General features: G+C 50.7%; 1 protein-coding gene across 1 annotated transcript; it reads right to left on the reverse strand.

Moving 5' to 3' along the window:
• Positions 1–3,636: 3,636 nt before the first annotated feature.
• LOC136991858 (olfactory receptor 5J3-like) lies at positions 3,637–4,572 on the reverse strand. The gene has a single exon (XM_067295317.1). The coding sequence runs from the start codon at positions 4,570–4,572 to the stop codon at positions 3,637–3,639; it is 936 nt and encodes a 311-aa protein (XP_067151418.1).
• Between the last annotated feature and the right edge of the window lie 11,585 nt (positions 4,573–16,157).

Consider the following 16,157-nt stretch of genomic DNA (forward strand, 5'->3'; position numbering starts at 1 on the left):
GCAACGAGCACTTCTAAAGCTGTTTGGTTTGTCACAACTACCTCGGCCCTGAAGCCTGTGGTTAGGGAGCTTACGGGTCAGTACGTTGGCATATGCCTTGCCAGTCCTCCACTCCTTTGGTACGGAGGTTACCACCAGAGGTCCAAGTCCATGCAGCTTGCCAGCAGCAGCTGAGAAGGCAGCTTCCCCTGGCCACCAAGGGTTGGCAGAAGTCACTTAGCACCTTGCAGCAGGAGCTTGGGGCCTCACAGGGGCTGCAGCATGGAGAGCTAGAAAACTCAGCATGAAGGAGACCCCCAACACACTAGAAGCAAGCATCAGGGGCCAGTAATAGGGCCCATCAGCAGCCCCAGGCACCACAAGTGAAGAAGCAGGTCCAGAGTCCATCCAGGGGCTCCCATCAGGAGCAAAAGGAGACCAGGCAGGTCCAGAGACCAGCCACAATGTATGTTCCAAGGGTACATCTAGGAGGAAAGCTACCTACAGCGCAGGTCTGAGGTCCATCCAAGAGACAAGAGAGGAGCCAGTCGCGCCTACCAAACATCTCAGAGAAGGGCTGAAACCCCTGAGCTGAGCTTAAAGGAGCTGCTAGTCCAAGTGAATTCAGCTATTCATGCAGGCCCACATCTTGGCAGCCTTCAGGGAGTCGCTAACCTCCCACCTCAGACTCAAAGGGGACATTAGCACCTGGTTTCTCTTAGAGAACTTCATGGCATTGCAGCGTCTGCTTGAGTCAGCAGACACCGTGCAGCCCCTTCAAGCTGGGTCATCAGGCCCTACCCAGATGGCAAGGCAGCACGTGTCCAGCTGAGGCACACGCTTGGTGCATGGGCAGCGCTGCCCGGGGCAGGTGACATTCCCCTGTCCGCAAGGCAGGGTCTGCCAGCAATGCCTCTGTCGGCCTCGGCAAGGATGCAGGTGAGCCCTCAAGCTCTGCCGGGGTAATGGGGACCAGTTCCCCCAGCAGCTGCATGCGGAGGGCCCGCCAGCATTCAGGACACCCAGGCTGGCACCTGAGTCCAGAGTGATGCCTGCACCACCACAGCCAAGGGACGGAGAAAGAAAAGGGAAGCGGTGCAAGCCTTGCAGGGTGACAAACAACCGTCCCCTCGGTTTCTCTGCTTGACAATTTTAAAAAGCCTTGATTTCCTTGGTGGTGATTGAGGTCAGCACATGATTTCCAGCTCTGTGTTCTGTAGCAGGGGTGTATGGCTCATGCTCCAGGACCACTCTGCCATGTGATCCAGAGCTAACCAGCGTGGGCATGGGGAGAGTCAAGAAACACAGAGCACAAGGCAGGGACCTGCACCCCAAGGGGCTCTCAAAGAAGCCACGCACAAGAAGGTGCTGGGCAGGAAGATGGCAAGTGAAATTCAGCATACCTATAGAGAAAGCAGTGCACCAGAGGAAATATAAAGAACATTAACTTCAGCTCAGAACCCCCAGTTTTGTACTCAGCCACAGTTTCATATTCCATGCTGAGCACAGGAAATGGAAAGGTGCCTCTGGCCCTCAGTATAATCTAGAGAAGAAAACTTACTTTAAGGGAAGACTCAGAATATGAATTTGAAGGGCTCATTTAATGTGTTCTTTATACATACAGAAGAGTATAGTCAGTCCAAGGATATGAAGTTATACATTTAATATGCTGGAGGGTAGTGGTGGCCAACAAATCAGGTAGCGCAACACTTCATGATTCAGCCTCAAACTGTTCAGATATAGAAATGTAACATAAGCTTGTTCATCATTCATTGAAGTCTACATTATATCACAGCTTTTAAATAGTCTTCATTGAACACTGTACATTCAAACTCCCGTTCACTCAGCATAGGCATTCTGGAAACGTGGTGAGACTGCTTGACAAAAATGGAAAATAGAAACAAATAGTTTTGGCTAACAGAAAAAGGAGATGGTGCGAAGCAGCTGAAAAAGCTTTGGGGGGAATTTCAACGTTCCTATACTTTAAGAGGGCCTGTGAGAAGACATTTCACTCATAAAGCCTGTGTTCCTGGAGGACTCTCTTTTATTTTTTCCTGCTCTTATAATCTCCTCCAATTCATTTCACCATTTTCTTCTCTTACTGCCCCTCTATCCTTTGGATTGACTATGTTACGCACTGTTCTCTGCTGTTGCCACACATGTGCATAGCTGCCAGCATGTGATGCCCTCTCCTCTCCCATCCTTGTTGTGACCTCCTGGTGCTATACTAGAAACACTATCATTGCAGATTACTGGCGTAGTGGTCAGTGTAGGTGTTCACTAGCAAGGTCAAGGGGAATAAAAATCTTCCTGGGTCACTAGGATAATGAGTCTCTTCCTTTCAGCTCTGTCATTAAGAGCAGCACAAAGTTCAGCTGGAGGCCAGTCACTAGTGGTGTTCCCTGGGGTAGACACTGGGGCCAATACTGTTTGATGACTTCATTAGTGACCTGGATGATGGGACCAAAGTCGCTCTCAGCAAATCTGCAGATGGTGCAAAAGTGGGAGGAGTGGCTGATACAGCACAAGGTTGTGCTGTTATTCAGAGGGGTCTTGACAGGCTGGAGAAAGGGGTGGAGAGGAAGCTCATGAAGCTCAACAGAGGGAAGTTCACAGTCCTGCCTCTGGGGAGGGATAGCCCCATGCACCAGGACACGCTGGGGGCTGACCTGCTGGAGAGCAGCTCTGCAGAGAAGGACCTGGGAGTCCTGGTGGACAACAAGTTGAGCATGAACCAGCAATGTGCTCTTGTGGCAAAGGCGGCCACCAGCCTCCCATCTGCCTCTGCATGAGGCAGAGCGTTGCCAGCAGGTTGAGGCAGGTGATCCTTCCCCTCCACTCAGCCCTGGTGAGGCCACACGTGGAGTGCTGTGTCCAGGCCTGGGCTCCACAGTACAAGGGAGACATGGAGCTCCTGGAGCGAGTCCAGCAAAGGGCTGTGAAGGTGATTAAGGGACTGGAGCATCTTTGCTGTGAGGAGAGGCTGAGAGAGCTGGGACTGTTCAGCTTTGAGAAGAGAAAGCTCAAGGGAGATCTTATCAATGTATAGAAATACCTGATGGGGGGAGGTAGGGAAGATGGAGCCAGACTCTTCTCAGTGGTGCGCAGTGAAAAGACAAAATGAAATACAGGCAATGCTATTTAAACATAAGAAAAAAGTGTTGATGGTGAGGGTGGTCAAACACTGGAACAGGGTGCCCAGAGAGGTTGTGGAGTCTGCATCCTTGCAGCTATTCAAAGCCCGACTGCACACAGTCCTGAGCAACCCACTGTAGCTGATCCTGCTCTAAGCAGAGGGCTTGGACTAGACAGCTGCAGAGGTCCCTTCCAACCTTAACCCTTCTGTAATTTTGTGTGCAGATCCACAGCATCACCATCTCCAGCTCATAAACTCACCTTTTGCCATTTTGCACAGTGGCAGTATAACTGTGACAGTATGGGGGATAGAGTAACTGGAGAAGAAGCTTGTTCTTCAGACAAGAAAGATGTAGCTGTGTCAGTGGGCACAATCAGTCTGAGAGATGGCTAATTAATGTTCTAGTCCTAATCTATGAGGTTTCAAACAGTTTTGGAAGCAGCAATCTCAGAAACCTGCGTGAAACATTCTCTTTCAAGAGAAGAAAAACAAAGGAAAACCATATAAAATGAGAATGCCTTTCAGAAGTACATTTTCCTGCTGATAATATTGACTGTGGCATGCTTCACCTCCTTGTTCCTCAGACTGTAAATCAAGGGGTTCAGCATGGGGACTATAATGTTATAAAAGATGGATGCAATTTTCCTTCTCTCCATTGAGTTCATTGAACTGGGTTGCATGTAATTGAAAGCAGCAGACACGTAGAAGATGGTGATGGCTGCTAGGTGGGAGGCACAGGTGGAGCAGGCTTTGCGCCTGCCTTCAGCAGAGCGCATCCTCACGATGGTCACCGCAATACGGGTGTAGGAGGTGATGATGAGCAGGTTGGTGGTGGTCAGGTTGAATCCCACAAACACAAACATCACAACCTCGTTGAGCCATGTGTCAGTGGAGGAGAGAACAAGCAATGGGGGCCCATCACAGTAGAAGTTATTGATGACGTGAGGGCCACAGAAGGAGAGCTGGAGCAAGCCGCTCGTGTGTATGGTGGCATTCAGCAGCCCAGCGAGGTAGCACCCAGCAACCAGGCCCGTGCAGAGTCCAGGAGACATGACGACCCCGTAGAGCAGGGGGCTGCAGATGGCCACGTAGCGGTCATACGCCATGGCAGCCAGAAGGTAGATCTCAGCTGTGGCAAAAACACCATAGAAGTATAACTGCATGAGGCAGCCAGCAAAAGAAATGGCTCTGTGTTTTTCTGAAAGGTCCAACAGCATTTTGGGGCTGATAGTGCAGGAATAGCAAATGTCTAAGAAGGACAAGTTACTGAGGAAAAAGTACATGGGGGTGTGGAGTTGGGGGCTGACCCTGACCAGCACGATGATGCCGAGGTTTCCCACTAGGGTCAGCGTGTAGGTGCCCAGGAAGAGGGCGAAGAGGACAGGCTTCAGGTGTGGGTGATCTGTGAGTCCTGCGAGGGTGAAGTGGGTCACCCTGGTGCAGTTCTCATCCACCATTGGTACTGTCCTTAATCGCTGCAGAGAGACCTAGAAGGAAGAGGGTGAAAACAATGCTGGATGCAATTTCCACTTCATAAATATCAATGTGAAAAGATGACACTGCCTTTGAGGTTAAATGGAAAAGGAAAAAAGTAAAAGAATTGCTGATTATTCTCTTGCAGTGACAGTAACCTCTTTGGAAGAAAAAACTCAGCAGTTCTTAGAAAGTCTTTTCCATAAGCATCCAACAAAGAAAGCAGGGTGTCACAACCTGTTCTGTGACCCCTGATTCCCTTCCAGGCACAAATCCAGTATCTACATGCAGATTTTGGGGGGCTCATGAGATGTTTCATAAATATAATGATGACAGCTGCGGACCATGCACCCTTCTTCATGTTTTCCTGTATTTTGATGCAGCAGCTACAGTGCCTAAGCAGATCCCTCTCAAGGCTCCAGTTAAAACAAGGTCCTATCACAAAGCGGAAGGGCATCTTGGAACTTAAAGTTCTGGGGAAAGGTGGCTGTGCTTTCAGGGTGGAAACTGGCCTCTCTTTATCTCTCTACAGACTAGGCAGAGTCTTTCCTTCTGCTCTTGTTTCCTTCATTAGAAGTGAGATTCATGTCTCTTTGGACTACCACACTACAGGCAAGCTACAGCCAAAGTGGCCCTCTGGCTTTCCTGGCAGTGTAGAGGATTGGCTCTTCTGACCTATCATGAACTATTTCTCTTAGATTAAGAAGCCTTCTCCTCTGAGGGTAGCTTGACTATGGGAGAGGTTTAAATGAAATGCTCAGGCTTTGAGGCTTGCTCTGTAGATGTTGAAAAGGAGCCCAAGACCAGCTGCCTCCCTGCACGCCATCGTGCACGCCAAACAACTCCCTCAGCTAGACGCTTTCACTTTTAACCTTTTGACGCAAGACCTTTTGACAAAGGTTGCCAAGGCGGGTAAATCTTAAGGCAAATCTCCCCTTAATCATTTCCTTTCCAGTTCAGGGGTTTGGTCTCTTTTGCACAGCTGATGTGAAAGTGCTCAAGCAGACATCTAAAATATCTGTTGCTACATTAGAAGTCCAGCACCAACTGTCATTAAATAATATAGATGGGATGAAACATATCTAACTAGAAACTTCTGTGCTCAGTCAAGTGAGACTACTCTCAGCTTAATTACAGAAGGGCATACTACTTCTCTAGTAGCAGTAGTACCCTTCAAATGCCCTTTCAGAGTACTAAGGCATGCCTTAAGCTGTCATTTTCACAGGCTTTAGGAAGGATTTTCCAATGCGTAACAGAATGCCTACATGTTCCTCCAACGCAGGGCATGATACAATGCTTGCCTTACACTTCCACTAACCTCTTCATTGCAAAGCTCTCCCCTTACCTGAGGAGGTGCTTGCTAAAATAAATTGGAGTCGGGCACTTCTGCAGGGCAATTCATCCCCTCCAAAGAAAGCTCTTAGCCATTTGGGGTAAATCATCACCTGTAGCTGCTCACTTCCTGCCTTTAAAGGGAAAGTAGACACCCGTGTAGAGCTAAACTTACAAAGGTTGGATGCCCAAGAGTCAGTGAAGATTCCGCACAGGACAGAGACCTGCACATAGGGCAAAGAAGGAGTGATCTAGGATATCACTGAGTGCATATAACCATTGAAACAAGAGTGCTGCTGAAGAATACCTAGTGAGAACGGGTGGCCTTCATCACAGAATCACAGACTGGTGGAGGTTGGAGGGGACCTCTGGAGATCATCTAGTCCAACGCCCCTGCTCAAGCATGGTCACCTAGAGCACGTTGCACAGGATCGCGTCCAGGCGGCTTTTGAATATCTCCAGAGAAGGAGACTCCACAACCTCTCTGGGCAACCTGTTCCAGTGCTCTGTCACCCTCACAGTGAAGAAGTTTTTTCTCACGGTCAGATGGAACTTCCTGTGTTTCAGTTTGTGCCCGTTGCCTCTTGTCCTGTCGCTGGGCACCACTGAAAACAGTCTGGCCCCATCGTCTTGACACCCTCCCTTAAGATATTTGTATACCTTGATAAGATCCCCTCTCAGTCTTCTCTTCTCCAGGCTGAGCAGGCCCAGCTCTCGCAGCCTTTTCTCCTAAGAGAGAAGCTCCAGTCCCCCCCTAATGATCTTCATAGCCCTTTGCTGGACTCTCTCTGATACTTCCATGTCTCTCTTCTACTAAGGAGCCCAGAAATGGACACAGTACTCCAGAAGTTATACCACGTGAGCCTCAAGTGAAGGTCCTGAAAAAGATAAGGACAACTTAATTTGGGGGGGGGGGGGGGGAGGAAACAGGAGGATGGAGCAGCCATGAGTGACAGAAAGCTACATTCTCTTTTGCACCTTCCTGCTGGGGTCCAGGATTGTCTGCACTGCCTACAGGAGCACTGGTCATGGCCAGCTACCTGCAGCAGAGCTGCCGGCAAAGCCCCGTTTCACCATGCATCCCGGGGCTCTGGAGCCCAGCCAACTATCCCCTGGGTGTCAGCAACATCCTGAGGAGGCCAAGGCAGAAGCTTTTCCTGGGCAGATGTGCTCATTCCTTGCCTGACACAGCTACCTGCCCAAGCAAGTGGGGAGTATGGGCTCAAACTCTCCTTCTAGCAAGTTCCTCTGCTGTTCCTCCCAAGCCCATCTGGACTTGTTTCCATAATGCAGGAACAATACAGATGTGAGGCGAGCTTGGACCTGACAACAGCCTGGGACCCACTCTTGAAACACCACCAGGACCCAGCAGAGCTGTGTCCAAGTGTGCCCTGGATGTCGGTGTGCTCTCTGCTTCCCGGTACTTTGTCCCCTGGACTCCGGGTAGCACTGGTGGGGAAGATGCTCTTCTACAGACATGTCATCCCGTGGTGAAAAGTAAGTGTAACCAACCCAGGGATGGTTGTGTGTTTGGGTGAGGCAAGGGGGACCTGCTAGGTTTGGGGTATCCTGTCTCATCGGTCCCCCAAATCCCTTCTTGCACATTACAGTAGGCGTGCTTGTTCTCTCATTCATTTGTGCATCTCTCCTCCTGCAGCTCCTGGTGGGATGCAGTGAAGTATACCTGAGGAGTATGTTTGCATACTGTGCCTTTTGTCAGTACATACTCTGTTTTTGAGATCCCCATGATTAAGGGAATGGTGCTCAGGGGCAGGCATTGACACCTGAACAGGCATTTCCAACAATTATGATCCAAAATCACCCCACCCACAGGACCTCATCCTCTTAACATACATTAGTCTTCCACAGTTTTCAGCAGAACCTGAAATCTCCAACTGTCGTGCCTCTTACCTGGATACAGACAAACTGTAATGATTCAGACAAACTTTCAAAAGTGAATAATAATGGTGAGGTATTTGGCCAGCGTTCGTTTTGAAAGCGTGCCACAGGCAAGACAAGCTGACAAAAAAAATTTTCCTACCTTACATTGGCGTTCCTGCAGTTCTTCACAGTTCTCCTCCATCCCAGTGAAACTACAGGCAGGTAGGATCATCAGCCAGGTGCTGAGAGAGGATTTTGTCCAGGCACAAAGTTATCCAGTTCTTCTCAGAGACATATGAGGACACTCAACACATCACCATCCAGCATCTCTTTGTCTCGGAAATTCACTCACGTTTGCTCCGTTCAGTGGTCTCCCCGAGCTATTGGCAGACCCCCACTCAGTGAGGACTGAGCGGAAGTCCAAATATAGGCTCTGTCGGTCTCTGTGAAACCAGAATGATGTCCCACTCATCCCATACTCATGGGATAAGTTATCAGAGGTTCTCCAGGGCACCTGGTAAACAGAGCGAGCTTCCCCTGAGGACCTGGGCTTGCATCATGCAGAGATTTCTCTCTGCAGCTAATGTTTTGGCAAATCCCCCAAACATATCAGAAATAATGCCTGCAGACGATAAGTCATTATACTGATGCACTTAACTTTGCAGGGAAGAACTAAACACGAGACAATGCATTTCTGTGGAAGGATGTAAATCAGAAGAACAACTTCTTCCTGTGTTTCTGGAGAAACACATACAAGTAACTTCTTACTGCTGGCTCAATTGAAGGAAATCTGTTCGTCTCTGTCATGGCCAGTCACGTTAAATTTACTTTTATTTGTGTAATATTTTTGCTTGAATTGAACATGCATCTGTTAAAGCACAGCAAAATACAGAAATCAGTCTGCTACCATTCTCCCTTCTCCAGTTTGAAGACAACTTGCAGTTTCATATTGCCCTTTCTCATACGATTGTGCGGAGGGTTTTTCCTCGGGTGGGGTGCCATATCAGCTTCTTTACTTAGTCTTTTCAAGGACTCAGGCTAGCTTTGGACACCTCTGCAGGACATATCACTCATCAGAAGCACCTGTTTCTCACTGTACAGGATTAAGGACACCTGGACAACAAGGCCAGACCTACAGAAACAACTTTTCAACACCTGCAGTTAGGCGGGTGAATCCCAACCAGGACACTCTTTTACCAAGTCTCTGAGTTCACACTCAGTGAGTTTACATCTGTTGTTACTAAGTCTTTCTTTCTGGGATTTACCTCCAACTCTGGAGGTAACACCTACCTCTGGGCTAGTTTACCTGAGCTTCTCTCTGCTCACAAATGCATTCATTTCTAAGAGGATCAAGCTTGGCTTCCCCCACAGCACCTCACGCTCCACAGTTTGTCCAGTTCTGATAGTCCAACCTGTGGAGAACATAGAGGGCAAAATGGAGATATGTGTTCTCTCCAGAAGCAGTGTGCCCCAGCCCAGCTCAGGGGCTAAGGACTCCCTTAATGCACCATGACCAGTGGAGCACCTCTGGCCATGGGAGCCACCTGATCACTGCTCCGGGGCCCGGGGGCAGCCCCACACCAGAGCCCTATCGGAGCTGGAGAACCGGGTGCCAAGCACACAGCCCTTCATCTCCTCTGGGGCTGCTCCCCACAAGATGCTCTTGGCCATGGGAGACCACTTTCATCCTCCAAGCAGATCGCTGCCTTCTGCAACCTTTCTTCTGATGGATGCCAATGCAGGGCTGGCTGTACAGCCCTGCCAGCGTCACAAGTGGCATTTCAGCTAGTGCTTTTCTTCTGCAGCATTCCTTCCTTCCTTCCTTCCTTCCTTCCTTTTCTGAGTGCCTGTGGCCTCAGTGTGGGAAGCAGGGCAGATATGTAACCCTCAGCTCAGCTGAGGAGGACTCTCAGGCAGTATGCTTTGGCTCCCTGGTGGCAGTGATACACTTGCAGGTGGGAATGGACAGTGGCTGCAAACAGCTGGGGAAAGGATGCATATGAGTTGCCTGAGAGCACCTGTGAAAGAAAAGCCTTGTCCAACCTAAAACATGCCATGTGCCACCATTAAGACATGTTCAGGAGCTGCTCTGCTGCACTCATGCCACTAGAGAGCAGTGGTGGTACTTTAAGGATGCTTGGAAAATCCCAGGACGTCTCATTCAACATGTTGGCTAGTTTAGCATTACTGTCTCCCCATCACACACTATCCATGGAGCCTGCACAAAGGTCCTGGCTCTTCAGCCCCTTCGTAGGTGATCACTGAATCAGACTAATCACGGACTCGGGTGGGAAGGGACCTCAGGAGGCCTCTAGTCCAACCTCCTCCTTAATGCAGGTTCAACACTGAATTCATGTCACATTGCACAGGGCCTTCTCCAGTCAAGGCTTGAAAAATCTCCAAGGATGGAGGCTGCACAGCCTTGCTGGACCCTCTTCCAGTGCCCGACTGTCCTCTGGGGGGAAAACGGTCTTCTATCCAATCATACCTCCCCATTTCGGTTTATGACCACTGTCCCTCATCTCTCTGCTGTGCGCCTCAGCAGAGTCTGGCTTTGGCTTCTTGATAACCTGCATGTAGGCACTGTGAGGCTGCTCTTAGGTCCTCCCAAGGCCTTCTGGTCTCCAGGCTAGTGTAAGTACTTTTCCCTCAGCTTCTTCTCACAGGTGGCCCCCAACTGTCTTGGTGTCCCTGCTAGACTTGCTCGGGTTTGTTGACAACGTTCTTGCTGTGGGAGGCCAAACCTGGAGGGGGTACCCAAACATGGCCTAAGAAGTGCCAAGTAAAGGGGGATAAGCACAGCCCTCCACATCCTGGCTGTGCTCCTGTGCACGTGGCCCAGGATGCTCTAGGCTCCACTCGCTGCCAGGGCACACTGCTGGCTCAGGCTTGCCTGCCAGGACTGCAGGTCTCCCAGCAGAGATGCTCCCCAGCGCACACCAGTCTGTCACAGGCACAGCACTTATCATTTGTCCCCGCTGAAGTTCATGAGGTTCCTGGCGGCCCATTCCCCCAGCCTGCCCAGGTCCCTCTGCACAGCCACCCTGCCCACAAGCATATCAGCTGGTCCAGCCCCACAGTTTGGCATCACCCACACACTTGACGAGGGTGCACTCCATCTCCTCCATGCATTAACAAAAACCTAAAACAGGACAGCTCCAGGACAAAGCTTCAGGAAGCAGCGAGGGCCAGCTGGGACCTCAGCACAGGCAGGACCCTCCCCATGGGGACACAGACCCACAGGCACAGACCCAGCAGGCAGAGCCTGGGGCTGGCAACAGGCTCCCTTGACAGCCCCAGGCACGGCAAGCAAGGAGCCAGGTCTGGGGCCCATCCAGAGGCGACCTATGGTGCAGGTCTGAGGTCCACCCAGGAGGCAGAGACCAGGCTGGAGACAAGCACACCTACAGCATAGCTCAGGAAGAGGCTGAAGGCCCTGGGCTGAGCTTAAACAGGGCTCCTGGGCCATGGGCAGGGTGGTGTGAGTGGGGCTCCAGGTGAGGCTCCTCAGGGCTATTATGCCCCCTTGCTGCCCTCAGGGCACTAAAATGCACAATGAATGCCATCCCAGGAGGGATAGAGAAGGCATTAAACAGGAACATTTTGACCAGTTCAGAAAGCAATGTTTTTTGTCGGACGTGGAAGTATACCATCTTGGCACATACACTTGGACCTTTTCATCTGCATTATGAAAAGGCACCTTTCATTTAAAGATTGATCTTTATTTTAAATGGCTTAAGTAAATTGCAAATAAATAAACTTCATGCTGCGTCCAATAGAAATGCACTTTTCAGTCTTTCTTCTGTATTCCACACACACACACACACATATATACATATAAACAGAGCCAAATGTATATGTGTACAGATGGAAAGAAACCAAGTCTCTAGCATTCTTCCCACCACCCTGAGGATAACCTAAGGCAGAACAGACCTTGCAATCAAAACTGAGGTCGCTGGGACACTTGCAAAGCAGAGGTATTGGTCCAGCATCACAGAGTCCACCATTCCCCAGCAATGTGCTCCTCTATCACACAGAAGTGAAAACAAGGCGATAATCATGTCCCCGAGCACAGTAAGCTTAACTGAAAGGACCATCCTTTCAAAACACACAGGAACCTTTTTGTTTTTGTTTTTTTTAAAGCAATGCATAGTGCCAGGATAACTCTCTTCTCCCAGGGAGAGGATTTGGGACAAAAGAGGTTCCTCGTGGTCAGAGGACAGTGGGGCAAGCAGACCAAAAGGACTTTGGGTTTCCATGAGAAATCGCGCCAGTGAAAAGCTGAAGCTCAGGGTAGCTCTGCAGCTGCTTGGCCCAGCACGTGTTTGATGGGGTGCCTCACCCTGCGCAACAGGCAGGGTAAGGCAACACTGAAGCTGCCCACTCAAAGGAAGAGAAGGCAGAAATTCTACTCCTACTCTTGATTTCTTATTCCAAATGGCAAGGAGGGCTTCATCGCCTGTAACAGGGAAGCTCCCAACTGGTGATCAGCCTGTGACTGTGCAGCGATGTTGCTGGGGCAGCTGGCTGAGCCCTCAAGCCGCAGGAGAGCATCTGCCAGGCTGCACTGGTCCTAGGTCAGGGGATGGCTTGGGTGATCTCTCAAGGTCTCCACTAGCACAGATTTTCTAAACTGTAAGTTGAGACCGATTGCGAACTCACAAGGAACAACATGAATAACCGCGAGCCTTGAGTTGGGACTGCCATCTTCCCCGCTCTCGCCTGGAAAGAGCACAGTGATGGACACCAAAGGCTCCAGTCCTGAAAGCTTTTCTCTGTAGGAGTGCAAAGATACCGATGTGGAACAAGCAAACTAGGTGGCTGGGGCAGTCGAGCCGCGCTGGGTGAGGGAGGGCTTGAACACACCTTTAGCGCCCATCACAGCAGTCTTGCAGGGCAAACGCCTTCTACCAGCCCGTGTCTCCACTCCAGGTAGATTTCACACCTTCTTGGAGTCCACAGATCTCTCAGGCTCTCCAGAGACCTTGGAAAGGCTTCCTCTTTTCCTGGAGCTTCAAGTCTGCTTCCCTGCCACCCCCCAGCCAGCTCCCCCTGAGCCAGCTGTCTCCCCAGTCCCTCCCAGAGCCAGCAGCCCCCCTTCCTTCCTCCAGAGCCTCTCCCCGGGCAGGCGGGCACCTCTCTCCCCAATATATGACCTTTTTCTAAACATCATTTATTGGTTCTGGACACCATCTGACAAGGAGACATTTTGACCACCCAGCACAGCATAGCTGATTTGAACTCTGCAGTAAGAAAGGAAGTGGCAAGCAACTAATGCCTGAACGGAGCTGGATTAGCTCCTGAAAAGAAGGATTTGCTAGAGCTGCCCACAAGGACTAAAGGTGATTCAGAAGTCTTTCCAGTCCTACATCACATTTCTACAGAAAAGCGATCGCCAGCCCCATGAGATTATCTCCTAGGACTACCAGGGCATGGCTACCGAGCTATCTAACTAACACTAGCCCCTCTGCAGGCTTTTTCTTTCTTCACTCAGGCTGGGAAGAAAGGATGGTAGAAAACTGCACAGAAGCAATAGAGTTCACTCTTGAGGGTTTTTCAGACTGCCTGGAACTGCGGATTCCCCTTCTCTTGGTTTTCCTGGTGAGCTACGTCATCACATTAGTGGGGAAGCTTGGGATGATCTTTCTAATTGGGGTTGACCCTCAACTTCACACCCCCACGTACTTCTTCCTCAGTCACCTGTCCCTTGTAGACCTCTGCTGCTCCTCCGTGGTCACCCCCCAGGTGCTGGCCAATTTCTTTGCTCAGCAGAAAGCCATTTCACTTCTGCAGTGAGCCACACACATGTGGTTCTTCAGCCTCTTTGTGCCTGCCAAGTGTCACCTCCTGGCAGCAATGGCCTAGGACCGCTATGTGGCCATTTCCAAACCGCTGCTCTACGCTGTCATCATGTACCCAAAATCTGTGCCCGGCTGATAGCTGGCCCTTACATGGTGGGGATCGTGAATGCCGTGACACATAGCAGCCTTGCTTCCAGCTACGCTTCTGCAAGCCCAGTGTGATCAATCACTTCTTCTGCGATATCCCCACAGTGATCCCCTGCTCCTCCTCACACACACGCACCAACAAGCTGGTGCTTTTCACCCTGTCCTTCGCACTTATGTACTGGAGAAACCCACATCTCCCACAGACTCCCCTGGAACAGTCAAAGCCCCTAGGATAGATGAGGCCTTTAGCAGCTATGTACAAAGACAAACGCAAAATTATTTCATACACGGTAAGGCAGAAAAGGGGGAGCACAGCCAGAGCTAGACACGAGCCTCTCCTCGACCAACCCAGGCTCCCACAATACCTAAAGGACTTCTCAAGTTTTTATTTGATTTTCTATGGAGGGAAAAACAGGCAAAGATGAAGCATCCGATTAGTAAAAGCCAAGAAATGCATATGAACTGCATGTGTAGTGAGAACCAGAGATGCCTTATTCTTTAAGGAGACCAAATGAGAGGCCTTGTCCACCAGCAGGCAGAGGGAAGAGTTGAAGCTTGACCCACTGGAAGCCTCTCGGCTGGCCTGAACTCCAAGCTCTCATCACCTAGGCTACGCTACCCTAAATCTATTTCTGACACAAATGACACTGCTCTGCTTCCCAAAACAAGAAGCTCACTCTGGGGACCAGCCAGCCAGCCTTCCAGGAGTCATCAGCTTAACAAGCCCTTCTGGGCATTAGGAAGAAAGTCCCTAACGACCCTGAAACCTTCTTGGAGAGCTCACACTCACCTTACCTCATTCTTCCTAACAAGCCACTGCGGGACAACCTCAGAGAGACTATCAAGAAGGAAACTTTCTTCTTTGTTAATGGCAACGAGCACTTCTAAAGCTGTTTGGTTTGTCACAACTACCTCGGCCCTGAAGCCTGTGGTTAGGGAGCTTATGGGTCAGTACGTTGGCATATGCCTTGCCAGTCCTCCACTCCTTTGGTACGGAGGTTACCACCAGAGGTTGAAGAAAAGCAAGTCCATGCAGCTTGCCACCAGCAGCTGAGAAGGCAGCTTCCCCTGGCCACCAAGGGTTGGCAGAAGTCACTTAGCACCTTGCAGCAGGAGCTTGGGGCCTCACAGGGGCTGCAGCATGGAGAGCTAGAAAACTCAGCATGAAGGAGACCCCCAACACACTAGAAGCAAGCATCAGGGGCCAGTAATAGGGCCCATCAGCAGCCCCAGGCACCACAAGTGAAGAAGCAGGTCCAGAGTCCATCCAGGGGCTCCCACCAGGAGCAAAAGGGGACCAAGCAGGTCCACAGACCAGCCACAATGTATGTTCCAAGGGTCCATCTAGGAGGGAAGCCACTTGCAGTGCAGGGCTGAGGTCCATCCAAGAGACAAGGCAGGAGCCAGTCACACCTACCAAAACATCTCAGAGAAGGGCTGAAACCCCTGGGCTGAGCTTAAATGAGGTCCTAGGCTATGGGCTGGGTGGACATCCAGGTGAGGCTCTTCAGGGCCATCAAGGCCTATTATTGCTTTCAGGGCCCTGACTCAAACAGTGCTACTAGCCCAGCTCATGGATGCTAACTGTGCTGGTGGTTCTTAGTTGCTTTCTGCTGCTTGAGGGACTGAAGTCTGTGAGGTGGCCTCCTCCATGGCCAGCTCTATCAGTAAAAGCAGGCCTTGATGTGCAGCAATGCCAGGCTTTTCCCACTTGAGATTCCTGCCCCTCCCTCTTCAGTGCATGTCAAACCATAGTCCTCTCCAACACAGGGCTGACTGCTGGTGCAGCCTTGCATCTCTCTGAGATGTGCAGCTGCTTAACCACACTTCAAATGGATGTGGTATTAAATTGGTTAACATGTTAAAAAACGCTGAATGATGCAAAAGCACTACTAGTCCAAGTGAATTCAGCTATTCATGCAGGCCCACATCTTGGCAGCCTTCAGGGAGTCACTAACCTCCCACCTCAGACTCAAAGGGGACATTAGCACCTGGTTTCTCTTAGAGAACTTCATGGCATTGCACCGTCTGCCTGAGTCAGCAGAGATTATGTAGTCCCTTCAAGTTGGGTCATCAGGCCCTACCCAGATGGCAAGGTAGCACGTGTCCAGCTGAGGCACACGCTTGGTGCACAGGCGGCGCTGCCTGGGGCAGGCGACATTCCCCTGTCCGCAAGGGCAGGGTCTGCCAGTGATGCCTCCATCGGCCTCAGCAAGGATGCAGGTGAGCCCTCGAGCCCTGCCGGGGTAATGGGGACCAGTTCCCCCAGCAGCTGCATGCGGAGGGCCCGCCAGCATTCAGGACACCCAGGTTGGCACCTGAGTCCAGAGTGATGCCTGCACCACCACAGCCAAGGGACGGAGAAGGAAAAGGGAAGCACTGCAAGCCTTGCAGGGTGACAAACAACC

Source organism: Apteryx mantelli, chromosome 4 (assembly GCF_036417845.1).
Source record: "Apteryx mantelli isolate bAptMan1 chromosome 4, bAptMan1.hap1, whole genome shotgun sequence".
NCBI classification, from domain to species: Eukaryota; Metazoa; Chordata; class Aves; order Apterygiformes; family Apterygidae; genus Apteryx; species Apteryx mantelli.